The sequence below is a fragment of the Melopsittacus undulatus genome, chromosome 4 (genome assembly GCF_012275295.1).
Source record: "Melopsittacus undulatus isolate bMelUnd1 chromosome 4, bMelUnd1.mat.Z, whole genome shotgun sequence".
Taxonomy (NCBI): domain Eukaryota; kingdom Metazoa; phylum Chordata; class Aves; order Psittaciformes; family Psittaculidae; genus Melopsittacus; species Melopsittacus undulatus.
The window spans coordinates 66,607,021-66,629,396 of record NC_047530.1 but is presented as its reverse complement, the minus strand read 5'-3'; the positions used below and the strand labels follow the sequence as shown (position 1 = coordinate 66,629,396).

The 22,376-nt window shown below is 39.7% G+C and overlaps 1 protein-coding gene across 3 annotated transcripts; it reads right to left on the bottom strand.

Moving 5' to 3' along the window:
• Nucleotides 1–1,396: 1,396 nt before the first annotated feature.
• On the bottom strand, nucleotides 1,397–21,625 carry SIRT1 (sirtuin 1). Of its 3 annotated transcripts, none has more exons than XM_034061805.1 (9): nucleotides 21,458–21,625; nucleotides 17,917–18,033; nucleotides 16,339–16,580; nucleotides 14,913–15,065; nucleotides 12,621–12,768; nucleotides 9,285–9,364; nucleotides 4,726–4,912; nucleotides 2,815–3,375; nucleotides 1,397–1,900 (listed from the first exon to the last, which is right to left on the bottom strand). In XM_034061805.1, the coding sequence occupies exons 1-9, from the start codon at nucleotides 21,516–21,518 to the stop codon at nucleotides 1,578–1,580; spliced, it is 1,872 nt and encodes a 623-aa protein (XP_033917696.1). In that variant the 5' UTR covers nucleotides 21,519–21,625; the 3' UTR covers nucleotides 1,397–1,577. The 3 variants fall into 3 exon arrangements, with proteins under 3 accessions (XP_033917696.1, XP_033917697.1, XP_005153729.3); XM_034061806.1 differs by lacking the exon at nucleotides 21,458–21,625 and adding an exon at nucleotides 21,410–21,428; XM_005153672.3 differs by lacking the exon at nucleotides 21,458–21,625 and adding an exon at nucleotides 20,782–21,252.
• Between the last annotated feature and the right edge of the window lie 751 nt (nucleotides 21,626–22,376).

Genomic DNA, 22,376 nt, shown 5'->3' with positions numbered 1-22,376 from the left:
AAAATAATTTAAACCAAAGTATTTCAATTTAAAATATCTCCTATAGCACGAACTAATACATTGTGACATGCAAGTGGAAACAAAACATATTGCATTCTTTAGTGTAGCCAAATAAGAGCTGTATTAAATTTGGAGAATGAGATGCAACATGCCAACATTTTTTTATGAATACAGGAAGCTGTTCTTAAATACTTATTAACTGATGTATCTTACGTTCAAAGAACAGCTACTATACATCTTCCAAAATGTAATAAATATTAAAGGATAGGAATAATCTATATCGTAGAGTTCATCTGGGCCAATGTTGAAAAAGTGGTTATAGAAAAACGCTGCTTCACTTTCTACTGCACTGTGCAATTTTACAACATAGTTCTAAAGGCTCAGAAACAATCCACACTTGAACATTTGCCACATCCAGTTTTAAGGCAGCCTACTAGCGCTTAGATACACAATGTAGTAATTTTAGTAGCTGCTTTGCTTTTAATCAGCAAGGTGGGGATAGCAGGTAGAGTTATTTTCCCACCCTGAGGCATGAGCTCAGAGCCATGTGCTTCCAGGTTGGGTTAAGCTGTGCTTTAGCCACTCAGCAGGGCAAGCAGAGCCTCTTGGTATTCAAGATAGCTTCTCCTGGCTTAGTTGCATCAATAAGGATAAAGGAAGAGCTTATTTTTTGGTGGCTTCTCACTTGTTGGTGGAAACACTATTCTGGACTTGTCCTAGCTTCCACACTGGAGCCTTGGCAATTTAGCAAATGCTGGTTTTAATGCTGGCTCTGCTAAATTTGACTTTTGTGTACAACATGAAAAACTTCTGCTGTGGGGGATCCATTTTGTTTGAAATGCCAGTGTTACAACTGCTGTGGAGCCAATATCAGCATTGCTTCCTGCCCACAGGAAGGATTAAACTCAATACCCCAAGCATTTTCACAACACTTCTTGATCAGTCTAAAACCCATAGGATTTCTCAAGTGCTTGCTGTCCTGTTTCCATTTAACTACCTACTTGCACTTAAGTATGTCTCAAACATACAAAGTAACTGTTAAAGCAAAAAATTAGCTGCCACAGTAGGTCTTAGAAAATGCCAGTGTTTAATGACAGATTAGGCAAGAACTAAAGGTTTAGCAGAAGAGCAAGAGGTTTTAAATAAACCAAACTGTTACAAAGCAAGAGGTGTGAAAATACCATTCTTTGGTCTAAATTAGCTGTTCCCTTTATATTAGTTTAACATTCCAATGGCTTTTTCAAAACAGTTTAAAAATAATATAAGCTGATTTTTTTGAGCAAAAATATGTATTATATACATGGATGCCTGATCAGACAGAGGAACTTAGAAGTGAAGACAGTGACAATTGTTCAGGTATTCCTAGTACCTTAAAAAAAAAAAAGTTAGTGTTGAGTGCGCAGTAATAGAATTTTATTGAAAAAGGTAAAAAACTAAGCATGAAAATCTGTTTTTGTTATTTATAAACACTACATCCTGATGTTTCTGTTGTTCTAAATTCAGACGTAAACATTCATTCTGACATGCCAAAGCTCCTAATGCTGGTGGAGAGTTCCTGTAACCAGTCTATGACCACTTCACAACTTGTTGCTCAGATGGTCAGTCCCTGCAGCTGCAGTTGCATAAGCTGATTCATCAGCTGCTGATTCATCTTGTTCAACTCCATCTTCCCCGAATCCAGGTTCCTCTTCCCTTTCTGGAGCATCCTCATCCTCTATGCCATTGTAAAACTCTTCAATCTCGCTCTCATCCTCCACATCTAAGCTCTGACTATGACAGGAACCACTTTCACTACTACTCCCACAGGAGCTGGAAGATATGATATCATCTTCAGAATCCGAGTATACCTCAGCGCCATGGAAAATATAGCGATTTGGTGGTAAAAAGAGATACTGAGTACCTGAAACAGAATTTTGAAAGTCATTAAAAGGCTAAAAGAAATGATTCGTACAAGATCTTGCAGGCTCCAGTCTGGAAGGTACCTGCATATGTGTATTTTTTGACAGTGAAACTTAACTGACAGATTACATGTATTTATTTTGATGTATGTGTATTTATTATAAAGCACAAACCAAATGCTCTACTGGAAGGCTCAGCATTCCTCCTGCCCCCTCCCCTCTGACACAAAATAGCATTTAAACTTCAGTGTTCAGCAGCTCTTTTCACTGGTACATGTATTCACAGCTGGATTTCTTTTACTTGTACCAGAACTGGAACGCAGTGCATGGATTACCTGACAAAGTTTAAAAGCGGCTTTTGCTTTGGAAAGTTGCAATTTAATACCTGGTTCATCCACACTGATTCCCTAGTGTGGTAACTCCCTGTATCAGTTAAGAGGCTGCATAATGGAAGGCTTTCTTGGAAATTCTAGTTTCCTGCAAAATATGCCTGGCTCCAGCTGTGAGATTTGCAGTTGATCTATCATGGCTTCATCTTTCAGTTCTACTTCCACACCAGATTCTGACATAGTGTGACCACCTTCTGAACACGTGAGAATCAAACTAATTTTTCTGAAAATGTATTTGAAAATCTTAGAAACAGATTTATTTTTTGATACCTACCTTCAGTCTCCTCAACTTTGACCTGTTCAGGGAGTATGCAATCACTGATTATAAAATTAGGAATTACAAAAGAATTTCCTGTCAGCTTCTCCAAAAGAAACAAATGATAAAACGATGAGTTAGGTAGACACTTGTCTGAACAAAAATAGCCACCAAAATCCACTCAAGGGTAACTTATTTATTGCTTTAAGGTAAGTCTAGAATAAACATCTTGGCCAAAAGATGCAAAATGCTGAAATGAGTTACCACTTACCATCCAGCCTTTTGCTGATCTGTTCTTTTGCAGATCTGTTTACCCAACACTTCTTTAATATTTCATTTTTTTCTTTATTTTCTCCATTGTTAGATCCATTTTCCTTCATAGTTTCAGAGTTCATTAGTTCACTGGTAGGATTTTCAGGGTTTCCTGGTGATGTCTGTGTGTCCTGAAGCTTTTCCTCTATGCAGGCCCCTTTAGTTTCTGAGGCAGGATCACAGTTTTCTACCTTACATTCAGCTGGGTGTTCTGACAACACTACCAAAGTATCTGGTGGAGTCATTCTTTCTGGTGAACTAGAATCTTCTGAAATGTTTAAAGGGGTAGGCGGTAGCTCAGATGAGGGCATTTCGAGCTCCTTGTGCGTTCGTGGTGGCTTTTCTGTTATTTCTGAAAGTTTTACTGAGTTGTAGCAAAGTTTTGTATATTCACTACCTAGCCTTTGACATAATTCATTAATAATAACATCACAGTCTCCAAGAAGCTCCACATCGAAGTGTAGATGAGGCAAAGGTTCCCTATTAATTAAGATCTGAGGCACTTCATGAGGGATGGAACCTACACATAGAAAAGAGAATGTCAAGGTAATCACTTCAGTTTTACTTTCAGCAGACATCTGCTTAGAAAGCTAGATTGCTCAGACCTCCCTTCACTTGCAACAAGACCAAAACAGATCAGGAAGAAGACAAGCAAATCCCAAATTTAACAGCAGCAGGTTGAGGTGCTATGCCTACTGTAGCCTGTCTAGACTTTTTTCCCCATTTTTTTTTCCAGTAAAAGGTGTTCATCTACTCAGTCATTGAGAAAAACAGACACAGAAACTTGACTATGCCGTTGTTTGGTCAAGTATTAAAAAGATTATTAAAATTAGTACTATAATCTCTTACGTTGATTTTGTGCATTCATTTTATGTACTTAAATGCACATGAAGAACATAGTGCTGGTAAATGACATCGCCTTAAGTAAGCAAATATTTCCAGTGGCCAACACTGTCCAGGGATGCTCAATCCATTTCTGATATTTGGGCTTTACTAGTCTGGTAAACTAGCATCAATTCCTCAGATAACTAACTAATGAAATTCAGTTCTGGGGCATGGGATGAGCAATGACTTGTATAATAGATCCTAACTTTCCACTCCTTATGCATTTTCCAGCAGCCTAGCCGCTGCCTCTTGTACAGTGAAGAGGATGCTGATACAAATGCCAGGGATGAAGTACTAATCCCAGTTAACAGGAGATGCTAACACAGATCCTTCTAAGGCTTGCAAGTGAAGAGGATTTCTTTAGTGCTACTAAGTCTTTCACTCAGCAGGCAAATAGAGCATCTGTATAATGGTATTTTCTCAGCTTTCCCAAAGGTCATTTTTCTATATAATGTAACATGTATTAGCAGATATGTTTTTCCATATAATTTTTAAAAGCTAAGGGTTCAAATGGTGACATGCTATATAATACCTGCTGTGCATCATTTATTGTTAAGTACTGACTTTAAAATAAGCTATAACTCAGACACCTGATGTACTTGATCTGATTGTTTTGATACTACATTGATCTTTACAGCTGACTGCTTTCTAAATCTTTCAAGTAACTCTGAAAGGACATTGCAAGCAGGGAGAAAAATTAACCAAATCTAAAAATGAAGCAATTCAAGTTTTAGGGGAGTAGTTTTTCAGATAATCATTTCATCACCTTGATAGCTGTCTGAAATGTACAAAAAGCACTTGGAGTTTGTTACTTTCTCTGTTTCGCATTTCAGCTTTATGTAGGCAATCAGTTTTCATCCTGGAAAACTAGATGCTTAATCTATTTTCCTTACTGAGTCAAGCCAAAAGCATTTCTTAGAGCTCGTAACTGTGAATTTCACTTTTGATCCAAATAAGAAAGTATTACCGGTATTATTCCACTTACTTGGAATCAATGCTACTGGTCTTACTTTCAGTGAAGACCCAATGACAATAAGGAGATCAACTTCATTTTTGTCATACTTCATGGCGCGATGGAACTGCTCAGGTAAGTTCTCTCCGAAGAACACTATATCTGGCTTCATGATAGCGAGTGGTTCATCAGGTGGACATCTGGGACATCTAGGTACAACCTGCATTAAACCAGCTTCTGTTATTAAAGTTCAAGGCTGCACCCTTGAAAACCTCAGATTTTAGCAATTCACAGTCACTTATTTTGGCAAAAGACCAAAAAGGGAAGTTTCAGTGCTATCTCCTAATTTTTCTGTGGATATATAGACAAGTACATTTCTTATTCAAGCCTGCAGCAACTGCAGGAATAAAGAGGAGTCCTCCTAGATCAAAAGGGAGAAACCATGCAGCTCTTCACCACAGCTCTTATCTGGCTACTAAGCCAAAGTCCAGAAGTCATGCTCAGAACCAATGAGCAATTACCTCCTCTTGGATAGGAATGTATATTTCTTGGTTTAACTGGGGCAACAGCTTACATTTTACTGTCAGTTTCCATTGTAGGATCTGATACAAACCCCTCCCTAATCAAAGAATATATTGTAGAGCTTTACTCTCTACTTTCTCCCTCCCCCAGGGGTTATATGTGTTACAGACAAAAAGCAACTACTGTAGCAGCTAGCAAAAAGCATACAGGACGAGAACACAGGGAAGAACTTTTGTTTGGTCTCCATTTTAGATGTTTCCAGTTCCCTAGAAACACTCTAAAAACAGAGCAGAATCCTTGTTCACCAAAAAAACGAGTTAGGTTTTGTGGAAAAGCAGGCTCCCTTTCCTCCTGAAACGAGATATTTTAGTACAAGGGGTAACGGGTTCAAACTTACACAGGGGAAGTTTAGATTGTATATAAGGAAGAAGTTCTTTACTGTAAGGGTGGTGAAGCATTAGAATGGGATGCCCAGAGAAGCTGTGAATGCTCCATCCCTGGCGGTGTTCAAGGCCAGGTTGAACACAGCCTTGGGTGACATGGTTTAGTGTGAAGTGTCCCTGCCCATGGAAGGGGGGTTGGAACTAGATGATCTGAAGGTCCTTTCCAACCCTAGTGGTTCTATGATTTTCTGATCTTTGGACACCTCTTTCAACTCTTTCCTATTATAAGACTTTTTCAGAGAGAAGAAAAGCAAGAAGTTGAGCAATATATGTACAGACTGAGCAATTTCTCTTTAAAATAGTTCAAGTCTTCTCAGCTGCAGTATTAAAATACAATGCCCCAGAATAAATCTAAGGAGCTAAATGCAGTTGTAATCCTACAGCAGTCATTACAAGCAAATTAGTGCTATGTAAAGGTGTAAAAATATGTATGTTACCTACTGTAATATGAGAATATATGACAACTGATATTTATATGCATACCAACTCCCTCTTGTACAGAGAACATATGCAGAAAAATAATACAGAACGTAGAAAGTTTAAATTGAAGAACTGGTTTATGCATGCCTGCACTAGGACAAAAGACAATGCTTTCCAAATGATAAAACATCACAAAGTCTTCCTCTAGTGTTAAAGGACCTTTCCCAGAAATGTAAGTCTTCAAAGAATCTAATCCTCCTTTGACGAAAACATTGAGGGACACACAAGGAGAAATACAGCACAAGAACTAGGAACTGGTCTGGAGGAAACCTTCACCATGTACAGAAGTTAAAGAGAGTCTAGTAACCCCTCACTAAAAGGAAACCAACCAGAAGAATTCCACCAAAAGCAGCAGATGAGTAGAATGAATCTTGAACATTTTCCTCATATATTTATATATTAGAGAGTGCATAACATATAAACAGCTTAAAACTGTTATGAAGCTTTTTACCCTGCTGTCTCTTCTGTTGATGTTAGTGATGCCTTTGCACTTTCAGCTGGAAGCTTAACGAGGGAAAATAATTTGCTCTGTCTTAGGAGGAAGGTGAAATGAGAGAGACTAGGTAATATTAACTCTGTTTCCATCATTCCTCACAGGAAGTCCAATGGCTTGTTTCTTAGTAGATCTCTATAAAACAACTGATGTCCCTATCCAAATCATTTGAGTCACTGTAATGGGACCATAAATGCTTTTCAGCACTACACTGCTTACCAGCTTCTCTGCTAACCCTCAGAAAAGTTGTCAGTAAGGGGGAAAGCTCTCTTCCAAGAGCTGAAATTGATACCAAGATTTTAAAGCTAGATAATTGGCCATTCAATTACCTAGGATCCTCTTTACCTCCAGAAGCAGCACTCCCCCAAAGCCCCACTGCCTCTGGTCATGTCTAATTAAAGTAAAATGGAATTTCTCACTGACTATGGATGTTATCCATGTATAAAAGCTAAGATTAGTAAAGATTATGTTAGCTTAAGAATATCCAAGAACTGGTGCAAGTTTTCCATTTGCAGAGCCTTTACTTCCTAAATCTGAGATCCTTTCACTGTTTCCTGGAGCTGCCTAATGTAAATAAAAGCAAAGTAAAAATGGTATTTTCGGAAGTGACTGACAGCTTTTTTACTCAGAAGTTCTATGTGCAATTTATGAATGCTGCTGCTTCTCATCCAGAAGGGTGATTGTGTGCAGCAACCTAGAGAAAAAATCATGCTACAGAGCACAAGCACATGATCTTGGAAGTGGCAAAAGAATGAAATGCAGCAATAAGAAATTGGTATTCTCTTAAACAGACGATTTTAAACAATTCTCAATCTGTAGTATGCTGAAAGGAAATCGTGACAGAAAGATGTTAGCTAGAGTCACTTCCTTGTAAAGCACTTCAGACCAACAGGGGATGGACCAGAGCAAACGAAAGGTAGTATTTTCTATGGAAAACTAAGGAGCTGGGGCTATGTATAACGGAACTTTCAAGAGTGGAGGACAGCGAAGGCTAGAAACTGGACTATCTATTTGTACTTAGGTGCCAAAAACATTCTGTGAAAGAGGACCTGCTAGAAAACAAAGCTGTTGAAATGAACAGTGGTTTGTTTCAGAAGTACAGAAAAGGTTTCTTTTTCTATCTAGGGAACCAAATTCTATAGTCTAAAGAGGCAATAGAAAAAGAAACTGCATAGCACTGGTTTGGGAAATGCAGGCTATAGGAAACAGAATTTATTATTTTTTTTTCTCCAGAGGAGGAGGAACAACAGATTTTCTTTCAGTAGCTGTGTTTTTCATATGAAATGATATTTGGCCATTATGAAAATAATTCAATATTACAGCTAGGGCCTACCCTGGAGACATGTACCTGGCAATAGTACTGTAAGATCAGGCCTGAGAGACTGAGTTTAAAAAGATCCTTTGGTCTCATCTTGGGAGTAAGAACCCTCTGTTCTCATGCAGAAGTATTGTTACAGGCTGCTTCTTTCCACTTCCCCATGCTTCCATTACAGACCACCAGCAGGGACAGGCCATTGGGCAGAAGTTAGATTCAGTAATATGAACATACAATGATTAAAGTGCTGTTGGGAAAAGTAGAGCTAACCACTAATAGTCAAACCAGAAAACTACAGTATAGTTAGAAAAGTTGTTTAGAAAGAAAAACCCTAAACTCCAGCCCGTTGGTTTTGAAGGTAAAGGAAAAGCAAACATCTGTAAGATAAAAAGTTCTCAAAAATAATATTCTTAACAGAAAAGTAAACCAGACTTCATATGCAGTGTTACAAGGCTTCAGGCTTAGGAGATTTACATTTCTTAAAGCTTTAACTCAAACATCTCTTCTGAAAGGCTTTAATCGAATTCAATTTCAAATGTAATATCTGAAAGATTTACATCCCTTCTATGTTTCTCATCTAAAGTTGCCACTGTGGCCTCTTCAAGCATTTATCATAAAACTCCCTGAATCTGTAGAAAGAGTCCCCTTCTGTTTGTATAAAAAAGATCTTTTTGATCAAAGAATCATCACCTCTGTTCCTTCAAAAGAAGGGGAAGAATAGCAAAGAGGGTCTTGCAAAACCAAAGATTCATCACTGACACAGCAGAACTACCTGCCTTGGCCCTGAGGCAATTCACACCCAGATGCAGGGTGTCCTAAATATGCAGTAATTCAGAAGTCCTAGAAAGCAGTGTCCAGCATCTCATTTGATCCTCTTTCCTTGCTGAGAGGCTGGTCTGTAGTTAGCAATTTCTCCATGTATCATCTACCATTTAAATGTATTTTTAATGTAGGTAAATGCTCAAAGAGCAACCAATGTTCTTAACAGCAAAGAATGCTTTCTCAGCATGACTGTGAGTTCAAACATAAACCAGATATAAATCCAACTTTCTACTTACCATTTTAACCTCTCCTTTTCTCAAAATGGATTCTTAAGGTTTTGTTCTTCTTTTTCCCATTACCTAAGTTTTGCAGTACAGTATTTGAGTATACTTCTAAATACTAGAGGAAATGCTGAAATACAGACAGGCACTTGTATGAAATACATGCAAATATATGTAGCCTTTTAAAAGCAGATCTTTTCAGTGCTCTAAGCACAGTGGCTTGGGTTTGGCTGGGTTTTTTTTTGTGAGAGAATCACCGATTACAAAGCTGCAGTGAGTTAAAGTGTATTTCTTACCTGATTGAAAATATCTCCTCGAACAACTTCACAATCAACTTTGTATTTACAGATCAGGCAGGAAGCTGTTGCAAAGGAACCTGAGGAGAAGAACCCATATGTTGGAAATAAGGATTTTCAGTCATTCAGATTTGGTCTTTCTGGCCAAGCTGTTTTGACACAAAGGCTGTTATGTTGCAGTGCTAAAAAAATCAGTCATTAAAAAGTAATGTAAAATTCAGAGAAGATACTTATAGTACTAAAAGTAGTTCTTTAGATGTTAGTCAGTAGAAATCTTGTTTTAGGAGTACTGATATACCACATGCATGCCAACACAAGTTATACTGTGTCTCTGATTCCCTCAACCTATTCAAGCATATACAAAGGAAGGAGAACAGACCTTCCCTTTTCCCCTTTATACAACTAACAGTAGCACCAGCTGCCCTTGCAAACAGCAGCAGCAGAACAGGAACCCACATGAACTCAAGAAACCAGGGCAAAATAATTTAAGAAAATGCATTAGTAAATACTTCATTATAGACAACTAAAGAGCACTAGTACTGCTCCTTTCAGCAGAAGTGGGAACTTAAAGCTACATTGCTTAAATTGAAATACTGTTCTGAACTTGGTATCATGCTCAGCTACTGTGTTTATTTGGCAAGACTGTGTTAAGTATGTTGCTCCATCCAGCCACTTGGTAGTTCTGACTGGCCTGTTTCTGAAGCAGCTGAAGGTGATGCTCGAGTATCTGGTAGAGCACTTGCTTCTCTGTCTAAGGGGAAACCTTATCAGGTGGCTAACACATATGAAAATACAGTCTGAAGTCATTGTGGCAAACTGGAGTGGTCTTTTGGTGTGCGTATGTCCAGGAGAGATAAGCCTGTAAGGCCTTTTATCTGCAGAAGGAATAATGCTAGATGTTCACAGAATAATGAAAAATAAAGTAAAAAAAAAAAAGACAGATTTTCTCCTAACCATGAAACAAAGGGTAAAAAAAAAAGAATTTGGGATTTTTGACCCTGCACTGGAATGCATCACTCATAGAATCATACAGTAGAAGTCTGTAGCTGTCTAGTTTCTCATGGTGATATGAGGGCAGTAAGAAAGCCCTGTGACTGAATAATGTTCAGGAAGGTACAAAAGTCTGCCTTCAAAAGGAAACTTTTAGAAAGGTAACAATTAAGATGTTGAAAGCTTTGCAGAAGCCAGGAACAGCTAAAAACCTCTGGTACCGTAACTGTATCTAGAGTATTATTTTAGGCCACCCAAACCAAAGATGTTTTCTGCTCATAACCTACATACAGCAGCCAAGCAATACTTACACTGCTAAATAAAGAGGTTGTGAGGGTAAGTATAACTTCAAAATATGTTTTGGGAATACTAGATTTGGTCGAGACAAAGAGAGCCAAAGCACAGAAAAACTTGCAGCAGATCATTCAGGAACAACTGTCAGTTCGGGTCTGCCTATCGCAGCTGGAGTGGAAAGTGCACAGCTTCTGAAACACTTGCTCATCATTGCAACTCCCAGAACTTGCAGGATTCCAAAGACTACAGGAAGTATGACAGTTACTTGCTCATTGTAATTTGTTCATAGAAATAATTTAGGCCTTTATACAGTGTGTTAGGGACATCTGTCAAGCTAGCAGACCTAACCCTCTCTGAAGCATCTGTTGATACCAACCTGCAACTCTGTGTGATACTTTTCACTGTTAGAAGGACTTGCTCAAGAAATTATACTGCCCTATGCATGAGTTATATAGCTAGCACACTGCCTCTGATCATTCAGCTAAAGCAATAGCAAGGAATGTAATCTAATTCCAGACGCATTGTTGAATGCAATAGCCATTTTAAATTCAGAAAAATGCATCTAACTAGTAACTTTACTGTATATCTGCAGTGTGAAATGGGTTCAAAGGTTCACATATGAACTCCCCAATTCATTACAAGGTTCCTTGTAATTTGGCACATTCATAATTAACTTGTCAATGCCACAGTTAGGCAAAAAGATAATAATAATAAATATAGCAGTATAAACCCTTACATAAAGTTTCAGTTTCTCTTCAGCCACTACCATTAGTCAGCTAGCATTTTTAAAAAAGGGCAGCACAACTGTATGTCAGATAAAGCTTGATGTACTCAAAACAATCTCTGCTAATTTCCAAAGGCCTCAAAATCCATAGCATGTTTTCAAGAATCTTTCTAATTTAGTATCAGCTTATACAGAACATACACTAAAGATGGCCCGAAACCTACTTACGGTACTGTGCACCTGAAAAAATGGGTAGCTTGAGTGTGGTAGTGACGTGCAAAACCATAGCTATGTGAGAAGTTAATGACAGATATGTTATACAGAATGACAACCAAAAGAAAATGCTTGACACACTAAGCGCAAATGGAAACTAGATTTGGGTTATTCAACAAATAGGATTCTGATGTGTGCTCTTTGGTCACCACAACAGCACAGTATTTGCTCTGTCTAAAAAAAAGGGTACTGACAAATCTGGCAAAGTTAAGTGATGTGATAAAGAAACCAAGAGAGTTTCTTTTTCCCTGGAAAAGGTGGAATTGGACAGCCAAGTCTTACTAACATACTAGTGCTGCTTTTAATCAATTTCTTTGCCAGAAATCTCCTAAATGAACTGAAAGTGCACTTTAAGAACCAATTTTCTGTGTGCTTTCCTTAAAAAATTAATTCTTGAACTCTTAGCTTGACATTTGCAACTCCTTGGAAATGGAAAGCATATCAAGCAACTAATTAAGGGATTCCACTCAATGTGGAATTGTAATTACAGAATGTGTATGACACTGAAGGTGTAACAAGGTGATCTTTAATTCAACTGAACTGGCACTTAGTCCACAATATTTCATACATGAGGTAAAGTCATTGAAGTATCAGGATATTTTAGGATTTCTATTGAATATAACCTAAATAAAAAATCAGATGATAGCCAAACTACATTTTATTGATACACAGTGAGAGGGACCTATAAAAAGACTGATTTCCACACTATGTTCTCATACATGAATATAAAGAGACAACAAATAAACTTTAATAAAACTTAAGGTCTAAGCTTGTGTGAACAGGGTATATATAGATCTTTACTGATGCATGAAGACCACCATGTATCAGGCATAATTTCTGAAAGAAGTATTTCCACTTAAATCACTTCTGATTTAAATACATAAGCTACCTAAAACCCCCAACAAAACAAACAACATTTAAAAAGCAGTATGTCTGTTGCCAAGAGATACTAATTCAACAAAAAACCCCCAAAACATCCAACAGTGATTGTCATATGCACCAGTAAAAATCATTCCTATACATGAAATAAGAAAAGTGAAACTAAAACCACTAACCATGACACTGTATTATCCTTTGGATTCCTGCAACCTGTTCCAGTGTGTCTATGTTCTGAGTATAGTTGCGAAGTAGTTTTCCTTCTTTATCCATCAAAGCTATGAACTTGTGACAGAGAGATGGCTGGAACTGTCCTGGATAGATTTCCTAGGGAATTCAGAAGTGTATTAGAAAGTGCAAATGGATATACAACTGCAGCAATTCATGCAGGCCTAAATATCATCAACAACAATTGTGCTGGCAGTTAATGTTGTCACTCCCTTTGCATTTTGCCATCTCTCAGACTCAACTTTTCTTTCAACAGCTAAGCTTCTGATTGTGTCAGGATAAACTGGTCCATGCAAGTTGGCATTTTGTTCTTCCCACACCATAAAAGCAAGGTTTATATCTTTTGGGGGTTTGAGAATTATGAAATAGGAAAGCCATTTTTCCTTTGGTAAGTGTCAAGTAACCTCAATATTTGTTGTTTGAAATATACATGGTTTAACTGCAATTAGACAAAAATTTCATCACAAATTTGGATTCTGGTCTCTTGGTTTGGGATAAGCAGTTTTTACTCCTCAGCATTATCAGCTGCCATTCCGAAAAGATGAAAGCCCAGAAAGCAGAATGGCATTGGATATAAAGGATAAGACAAGTCATACTTGGACCAGCTTTGCCAATTTAGCCAGTTATAGTAGTAATCATTGGTGTAGAGCAATTCTGCTGTGCCTGATAGATGCTTAACCTCTCTGTTAGGTCAAGGTACAGTAGGTAGATATATCTAAAGAGCATATGGAAAAAAATGTTGACACTTTTGTAGAATGATTTGATACTTCCTCACAGTGAACAAGAAGCCTGCCAAAACAAAAATTCAATCTGGACACCCAGCTGAAAGCTTCTGTTTGGAGCTGACCACCCCATGTGGTACCTCTGATTGCTGTGTGATAAGGAAGACAGCAGCAGCACCACCACCACCACCACTCTGTTGCTCAGAAGCACTTATTTAGGGGAGGAACTTGAATTTCAGAACCTCTCTTTTCCAGTCACTCTGTCACCACTGAACAGCAACTGGGCTGGAGTCCCACCTGCACAAGTGAGGCCTTTTTATGGAAAAAGCACAAGAGCAACTGGCCAAAAGAAAGTTAGCAAGAAGGAACATGCTGACTACCTTTACTGGTAGATACTTAAAGGTTAATCAAACATTCTAGAACAACAGTGAACTGTTAAATTCATCTTTGTGACAGCTCTGCCTTCAGCTGTCATACAGCCCAACTATTAACATATTTGTTTTTTCCCAAAATATTTGAAGTTACTCATAATTCTGAAACTACACGGGTCTTTGGAATTAAGCTGCCACAATGATCAATGATTACTCATTGTGACAGATTATCTAGATTATGATTAGGGCTACTACACAATTATAGTCAGTTATTCATGTGGTTGTAACAGCTTTATATCTTAGTCTGAAGAAGCAAGATGTGTTCTGCCACTGAACTCTGAAAATTTATTTGGCCATTCTTAAAATTAAAAGAATTTAAGACTTCATCAAATCAGACATCAATATTCTAACTAAGCTGATGGACAAAAAAGAAGTAGGAGAAATCATTTTAGTAAAAACCTATCAGCTACACTGGACTATTCTGGTAAAACCTGCGTATCTACAGACATCAAGTAAGTTGGGGTTTTTTTGTTTGCTCTTTTGATGGGATTTGTGGTTGGGTTGGTTTTTTTTTGTTGGTTGGTTTGTTTGTTCTAATATTAAAAAACCAAACAGACACCAAAACAAAACAACCAAGGAACTGAGTATATTAATAAGCATCAAAACATAGTAGTGTCTAGATAGGAGGCTTTCAGAGAAAGCTGAGCAGCTGCAAAATACATTTATTTTTCTCTTCTGATCTTTATAACATAACAGAGCAGTAGTATAAATAGCAAGCAAAGCAAAGAAAGTGAGCAAAACTAGCAGTGATTGATTTTCACAAGTCCTTACTGGTCCTGTAGTAATTCCTAAATGTTTTGGTTTTGACTTTTTTTTTTCTCCCCCACAAGGAAATACCAGATTAGGTGCCATTATTTTATTGTTGCTACATGTATCTATAGTTTCTACAATTCTTTGTCTCTGCAATGTATTCCCTGCTTTTTAAACTGTTTAATACCTCTAACATCTTTCTAAAAACTGTTCTCCCTTTCAAGTATATAAAAAAGACATATATTGTTTTGCTAATATAATAGTTTGATATCTGATTTATGCATTTTAATACCGTAATCTATCTTCACTGACCAAGAAAAGAACTGTTGGAAAACCGTACCTTTGCAAATTTAAAAAATGGCCTGGGATCCTTTCTGAAGTATTCTATATCGAACATTGCTTGTGGATCTGGAAGGTCTGGGAAGTCTACAGCAAGGCGTGCATAGATGCCATCTCTTGATCTAAAGTCAGGTATTCCACAAGACACAGACACCTGAAATATATTTTTGCAATCTGAAATAAGCAAAACTACATATTCAGCTATAAAGAGTTGCTGTGATACAAACTATTTGGGAAGTCATGTTTCTGTATGCTGACTGTGCTGAAGACTTTAAGAACAAACCCAGTCTGGGCTCTCTTACTTATTTTTCTTTTGTTTCCCCCCTCCTCATTTTTTTTTAACCAATAAATAAAACAATTCTCAAATCCCAGACAGGAAAAACAGCACAGAAAACCCTGTTAGTACAGTCTCACAGGCAGTAAGAGGACACTTACTTTTACTACTGGGAGTTTTGTAAAAAGTAAACAAAAATCTAAAATACCATTGTATTAAATTTAATTAATAGGTATTCATTGATCTGTCAACTTAGGCTTGGACAAGGTGGTTGATATTTTTTTTAACATGCTAACACAGTAACAAAGTAGACTTTCTTTTGATAAATAAAACCCCTTTGATAAATAAAACCCTTTTGATAAATATTGTTTATCAGAGCATTGTAGTGGTCAATGAAGACTGAAATTTATTATCTCAGACTACCCCAAAATGCTAAGGAAAAAAGACAAACAGGTGTATGATAACAATTATAGAAAGAGCAAGATTGGGTAACAAATAAGCTGATTTGAATCACTCATCTCTTTTAAATTATGTCACACCCTCTGGGATGAACAACAGAAGCAAAAAATTACCAACTTTTGTATCATGATCTGGTACACAGGTATAAAGCTGCAAATGTACAACAGCTTAGAAATGTTCTTCAGTAAAACAAGTGAGTAAACTTACTACCATCATAGAGCAGCACATGTGAAAAGTAAGATTTAGTCTACTGAAACCTAATGAAAATCTCCCTTCCCCATAACTCTTCTTTTTGAGTCCTCTTCTAGTACTTCTAGCTCCATCACGTATTTTAAGATTCATTGACATTTTGTTTAAAAAAACATTACCTTTGTTTCACATGAAAAAAAAGACTAGGGTAGAAAATGTTCTGGAACAGGTAGAAGTCACCTATTTTGCATGGAAACAACTGTATAAGGACTTAAATGCTTTTAAGAATATTTTATTATGAAATATCTTGTAATTTCCAAATTAGGCTCCAGTCTTGCCGTGTGCATCATCTGTAGTGGACAGCTGTGCCTCCTCTTCTCAGCTAGCATAATTATGTGATTATGAATGTCATGAGGTTCACATCACCTGCATGCTGTAAAGCATTGGGTAAGTATTTAACCAACTGTCTACATATTCTCTCACTCTTTAGTGCAGCAGTACGTACCCCAGCTCCAGTCAAGACCATTATTTTTTTGCATTCTTGTAAAAGTTTCACAGCATCATCAATAGTATTAATATCTTTTCGTTTTTTTCTTTTTGGTGGTTCTGAAAGAATGTTTATAACAATTTGCCACAGTGTCATATCATCTAGTTCAGGTGGAGGGATTGTTTCTGGTAGCAGGTCTTTCAGAATTGTCCGTGGGTCTGTACCTAACATGAGATGCTGCTGAACAAAAGTGTAGGGACCTAAGAAAAAAAAATAATTAGAACTGAGTCAAGTAGTTCAGATTATTATATCATTGCTCCATTTATTACTGCTTGCTACTAACATTTTATTAATCCAATTTACTACATTGTTCATCAAAGCCTCTGCATATTTTGCTCTAAGTGATAGTACAGCTTGGGTTTTTACTCGCTATGACATTAAGCCATGAAGGATTTAATGAAAGTCAAGGTAAAAATCCCAGTTCATAGCAAACTTGATGGCTCTTAGAGGTGCACTTATTTAGCAATGAGATTTTCACAGTGTATCTCCATTTTATGGCTTCATTGGTATTCTTTCATCATTTTGTAAGCTATTTACAGTAATAAGTTGAAGAGACAATAAACATGCATATTATAAAACATCACTCTAAAGAGTCAAGTAGGGCCCAGCAGTCCATGGATTTTTTGTTGTTCTTTTAGCCATCTAACAGTCATGATTTCGGGCATGACCTCTTAAAGCCATCACGTCAATCTTTCCAGAAACATTCAAGATTAGAGCAGTAAAACAGGTGAATCTTAAGAAGCTGATCTAAGACGACTCAAATAGCTATCATTAAAGCCAATTACAGAATATATAAAGAAAACAACTGCTATATATATTTGCCCAAAAGGAACCAATAGTGATCCTGCAATGAGGGATTAGCAAAGATAATTTTTAAGTGGAAGACTGTCATCATAATGTGTTTTCTTGCTGGTGTTCCTATCAAGACTAACAAAATAAATGCTGTGGTATTGTCATGCCTGGGTAAGACAAAGACCCGACCACACTGCACCCTAGAAGCCACTGTCCCACACAAATCATTAGGGACCTGAGCAGTTATCTTACCTCTGTACAAGGCAAGAACTTTCTACCGAGTTCCTAACTACTATGGTTAACTTATCTACTGCTAGTATGCAATATATATGCAGACTAATCATTCCCAAACTGATGTAACACTTGGACAGTGAAGCCCCACAGATTGCCTAAATCACACACAAATCATCTTCTTGTTTCTTTAAGAATACTAAGTGAATAGGCAAGAAATATGCTAACAGTCATTCCATTTAGTGAGCCCGTGTGTATGCTTTTAATATGGATCACAGCGAGTTTTCTACACAAAAAGACATTGACAGTTTTAATCAAAATTAAAAAAAGGTTTAAATAGTTTAATTTTTAACTCCTTCAGTAACATGCAGAATAGTCAACAACTCTCAGCTGCTCAAAAGCAGCAATTGCCAATATTTTTCTTTTTCACATAAATCATTTGGAGAGTGGAAAGAATTAAGTAACTGTTCAAAGGCAAACAGCATCTAAGAATTATATTATTTAGGTTTCTACCTATACGTGGTCTTGGAGTCCAGTCACTAGAACTTGCATGTGAAGCTCTGTCATCTTCATCACTGTCACAAGAGTGAAAACCATTGGCTATGATTTCATCACTAAAAAGGAAGTTATCTGCAAGAGAGCACAACAATAGTAGATGGGTTACACTACAGCTAAATTGCACAGGTATATATTTAAATACATCACAAACCCTAAAATTGTACATATTTAAATATAACACAAACCCCAAAATTGTATGCTATAAAATCTGATTGCAATGAATTATAAGTAAGCAATTTTGTTACATAGACATGGGAAATTTCTTTTTTTTTTTTCTTTTTCAAGTTTATAGATATGCTTTCAAGCCTTCAGTAGATTTACAGCAGGATTTACTATCTTAATATTGGTCTTTAGTGGGCTGGATGTTGACCATAGTGAAATTTTCATAAGTGTTGGGCATTACGGATATTGTATTTTAGAAAAAATCCAGCTGTTTTAAAGGTACAATTAAAAATTATCTTCTCTTACAAATTCTCACTTCAGCTGAGAACCTGGATAAGATGAAAATGTACCCCTATTTATAGACCAGTCTATGATTAGGTTTTAAGAGCACAGTGTTTTATAAAAGCCCACAAATACACATTTGGATACAACAAAGTTACAGAATTTTGTTAGGTGGTTACCTTGCATCTGAGCTGCAATAGATGAACGCATACACACTTTTATGATATTTCAGTTATGACAGAAAATGTGCTACCTTGAACCACCTTCACTTTATCTCATCCAGTTTACTCTGCAGCGGGTTTGGCTTAGACTACCACAATTACTTCAGCTCAGCTCATGGCCTTAAGCCAGAGTAACTCAATCTAACTTCATCACATATCTAGATGGATGAGCTCAAAGAAGAATGAGATACTTGTCTTACAGCATGCATTACTAAGCTAACATTTAAGGGGAAATCTAAATTTTAACCTGAGCAGCTTAACAGAATTTAGACTACTAGGATTTTTTTTAATTGGCTTTATTAGAAATAGCAACAGAAGCTTCATTTTTAAAAAAGCTAAAATGATGAACAAAGGAGAACAGGTTTCAGTAAGGCTCTCTAAAGCAAAGAATCGCTAGAATAGTTTTCAAGTTCTATTTGAATAAGCCGCTACAATATTTTAACTAGGTTACCTCACTTTACTCTTAAATAAAGAACAGCACAAAACACCATCAGTTTTTATTCAGATTTTGTTGTCCTGTTCTTTCTGTTGCTGGCATAAGTTCTTTATTCTGGTTAGAATGGAAAGAGATGGAGGACAGAAATTTGCATTTTGTACTTGCTGTCTTGTTCTTCTGAGACCACAGGTACTCCTTGACACTGCTGTTTCTTATTATTAACCTACTCATTCACAGCATATCAGTTCCATCTTATTATGCACAAAGTCAGTGAACATACTATGCAAAAAAACATTACTAAGAAAAAAGTTGATTGGTACACATCAGTAAGTGTGAAGTGCAAGATTTACTAAAACAATGTTTATGTCTATTGTATAAAGAAACAAAGGTTACAGTGTTAAAGACTCATCACATACAGGTCTGGTTGCCTTGTATTTAAAAAACACTGTGACAGATACATGCAGCCTAAGCAACAGCTTAAATTGTAACACTCCCTATGTATCCATTTGGTTCTTCAAAGGACTTAAAGGGAATGCTTGCCAGAACTAAGCAATCCGCAGCAAAACATGCCTGAGGATTTGAGTAACTTGAGCAAAACCACTGCATACAAGGCACTGATAAGAGATCATTAGCTTTACTCTTGTCCTGTTCCAATGAAGTTTTTAAATACCAAGGCTATCCAAGCTTATCATACAGCTCTGTTCCCTTTTGGATTGCTTTTGCACAGGCAAAGAATTCCTGTAGAATTTTAGTATTGAGTTAAAGGTAAAGTATCTTCTAAGTGCATTCTAGAATAAAATATAAAGACTTTACTAGCAGAATGCAGCATCTCAGTTCTCTTAAGAAGTCTTTCCAAAGCACTAACTTAAAAACCAAAATGAGCAAACCCTAACCATTTCAATAATGCAATGCAAGGTACTTTCATTTTGATACTGTCCAAACAATATACTTCTAACACGATCTGCAAGGAAACTCTTTCAGAAGATTATAGTTTAGTCTTTTGCTGCAATCACTGAAATCTTAACCAAAACTGTAATTTGAAGTTATGTAAAGACTTGTTCAAGACTGCTGTTCCTGTGCTTTCTGTGCAAGCTGATTATAAAAAGGAAACAGAGCTTATGTTTTTTAATCAGTTGTTGTCAGCAACACAGCAAAATAAATGTTTTCAGAAATAAGAGCCAAATCGATCTCCTCCTGTGAAGAAGCTTCTCTTTCTCCAAAGCCACCCACAAAAAATAACAGGCTTTGACAAGGCCTGACGAGAATTAGAATTGCTAAGGTTTAGAAAAATGGATGCAGCAGCTCGCTCGAGTTTGCGTTCGATGTACGGTTCAGGAGATGCACGGAGCACAGCGTGTATTCAGGGATCACCCCGCAAACAGCGCCCGCTAGTAGTGGCGCTCTCTCCCCCCCAGACCGGGGCAGACCAGCGCTGGCCCCGGGCTGCAGCAGGTGAACACCGACCTTCCTGCGAGCGACACGGCCCCCGGGCCAACGCTAGGCGGTAAAGCCCGGGCTGCTACCGCGGCGAGGCGCCCGCGGGGAGCCCCAGCGCAGAGCCGGCACCAAGCGCCAGCCTAAGGTGGAGAAAGCCCACTGCGGCCTCCGCCTTTCCCGACGGGGGCTGCGCGGCCGGGCCGCTCCCTGACGGCTGCGAGGGGCCGGCCCGCGGCCTCTGCCGGCTGGCCAAGCGGAGGAGGGGAAGGATGGGGTCCTCACCGGGATGCAGGGCCGTCGCTCCGGCCGCCCCGTTTGAACACTGCGCCCGCCTGCAGCCAATGGCCGCCTCCGCCGCGTCTTCGCCGGGCGCCGCCTCCGCCCCCTCCCCCCGGCCCCGCTGCCGCGGCTGCGGAGGCGGCTCCGCCCGGGACAGGCCCCGCAACCCGGCCCTATTGTCCGCGCCGCTCCAGACCGCCGCCACCTCTTCGTCCTCTTCCTCCTCCGTCCGGCCGCCGCCATCGGCGGTAACGGCAGCCGCCTCAGCCGGCAGCTCCGCCGCCACAGCGGCGGCGGGCGGCGGCCCCGCGCCCCGGTCCGGGCGTTGGGCGTAGGCCGCGCCCCGCCCGCAGCCACCGTCTTCCGAGTGCAGGCGCTGGCGCTTCAGAGCGGGCTCAGCGCTCTCGGCCGCGCCGCCGGGGCCGCAGTCGCGCGGACGGAGCAGCGGAATCTCGTCGTCCGCCATCTTGGAGTAGCAACCGCCGCCCCCCTCCCGCCCGGCGCAGCAGCGCGAGCAGCGCCTCCGCCACAGCCCCCTCCCCCACCCCCAGGGAGCGATTTAAACCCGGCACGTGACCGCGCCACCGCCCACGCGGGCACCCGCCCAGCGGAGGCAGCAACAACAACAAACCGGATCACGTGAGCGGGACGTAGGGGGCGGGGGCGCTGCCGCCGTCACCTGACGCTCGTGCCAGCTCCTCCCTCGCGTAGCCGGGTGCTGTGCCTCCCCCTCGTGCCATGGCGGCTGCTCGTCACGTGGCCGCGTGTCCCCGTGCGGAGCCTCGCCCAGTAGGGCCGGGGGGGTGGTGCCGGTGCCGGTCCCGCTGTCGGTTCACGCCGCGGCCGCCGCCATGTCCTTGTTGCAGTGTTCACTGCGGAGGGGGGACCGCCCACAGCGGGAAGGGGGAGTCCTGGCCTTGTGGAGCTGGTTCGTGACGTCGTTCCCCACGCCCCACCCCGCACGCTCACCCCGCAGTGAGCTCTGCCGCTGGGACGCTCCTGGCAAATGGCGGTCGCGTCGGGGCTGTGCGGCTCGGTGGTCTGGTTGTCACAAGCTGTTCGAGAACTCCCCGTGGCTCTCCGTTGTGTATTCAGAGTATCGGAGAACGCGAGGAACAAACGCGTTGCTTGGCGCAGTTCAGGCTGTAGAGGCGCTCTGTTGGGCTGCCATGCATCTGTACAGCGCTTGAGGTGGAACTCGCCGGGGAAACTCGTACGGGTCTCCCCGTGAGCTCGTTTGCCAGTCGGGCCGGGTTACCGAGAGTGTCGTATCGGCTCTTCCCTTTCTGTAAACAGAGCTGGGGGTAGGCAGCAGTGTTTGCAGGATGGTAGCTTCTGCTTACGACATTAGTGTGTCTGCGGACTGCCTGGGAAAGGTTTTGCACCTACAGGTTAAGCTTTTTGGTAGGGATGTTTAAACGTATTGCGATAGTACTTGGACTCCTTGAACTACAGAGCTCTTTTTAGGGAGGTGAGGGGCTGAGCAGTCTTCTGAATAACAGCTGGATGAGTGAGAAAACTGATGGCAAATTGTGAGAGTTGGGATTTGCTCTAATGCCATTCACAAATTCATTTTCTCACATCAGCGTTCCCTGGTG

Coding starts and splice junctions, on each gene's coding strand:
- SIRT1 (XM_005153672.3), bottom strand. CDS start 21,244: ATGGCGGACGACGAGATTCCGCTGCTCCGTCCGCGCGACTGCGGCCCC. Junction 4,913..9,284: donor GAGGAGATATTTTCAATCAG/GTAAGAAATACA, acceptor GGTTTAATGCAG/GTTGTACCTAGATGTCCCAG. Junction 1,901..2,814: donor GATCAGCAAAAGGCTGGATG/GTAAGTGGTAAC, acceptor ATTCTGTTTCAG/GTACTCAGTATCTCTTTTTA.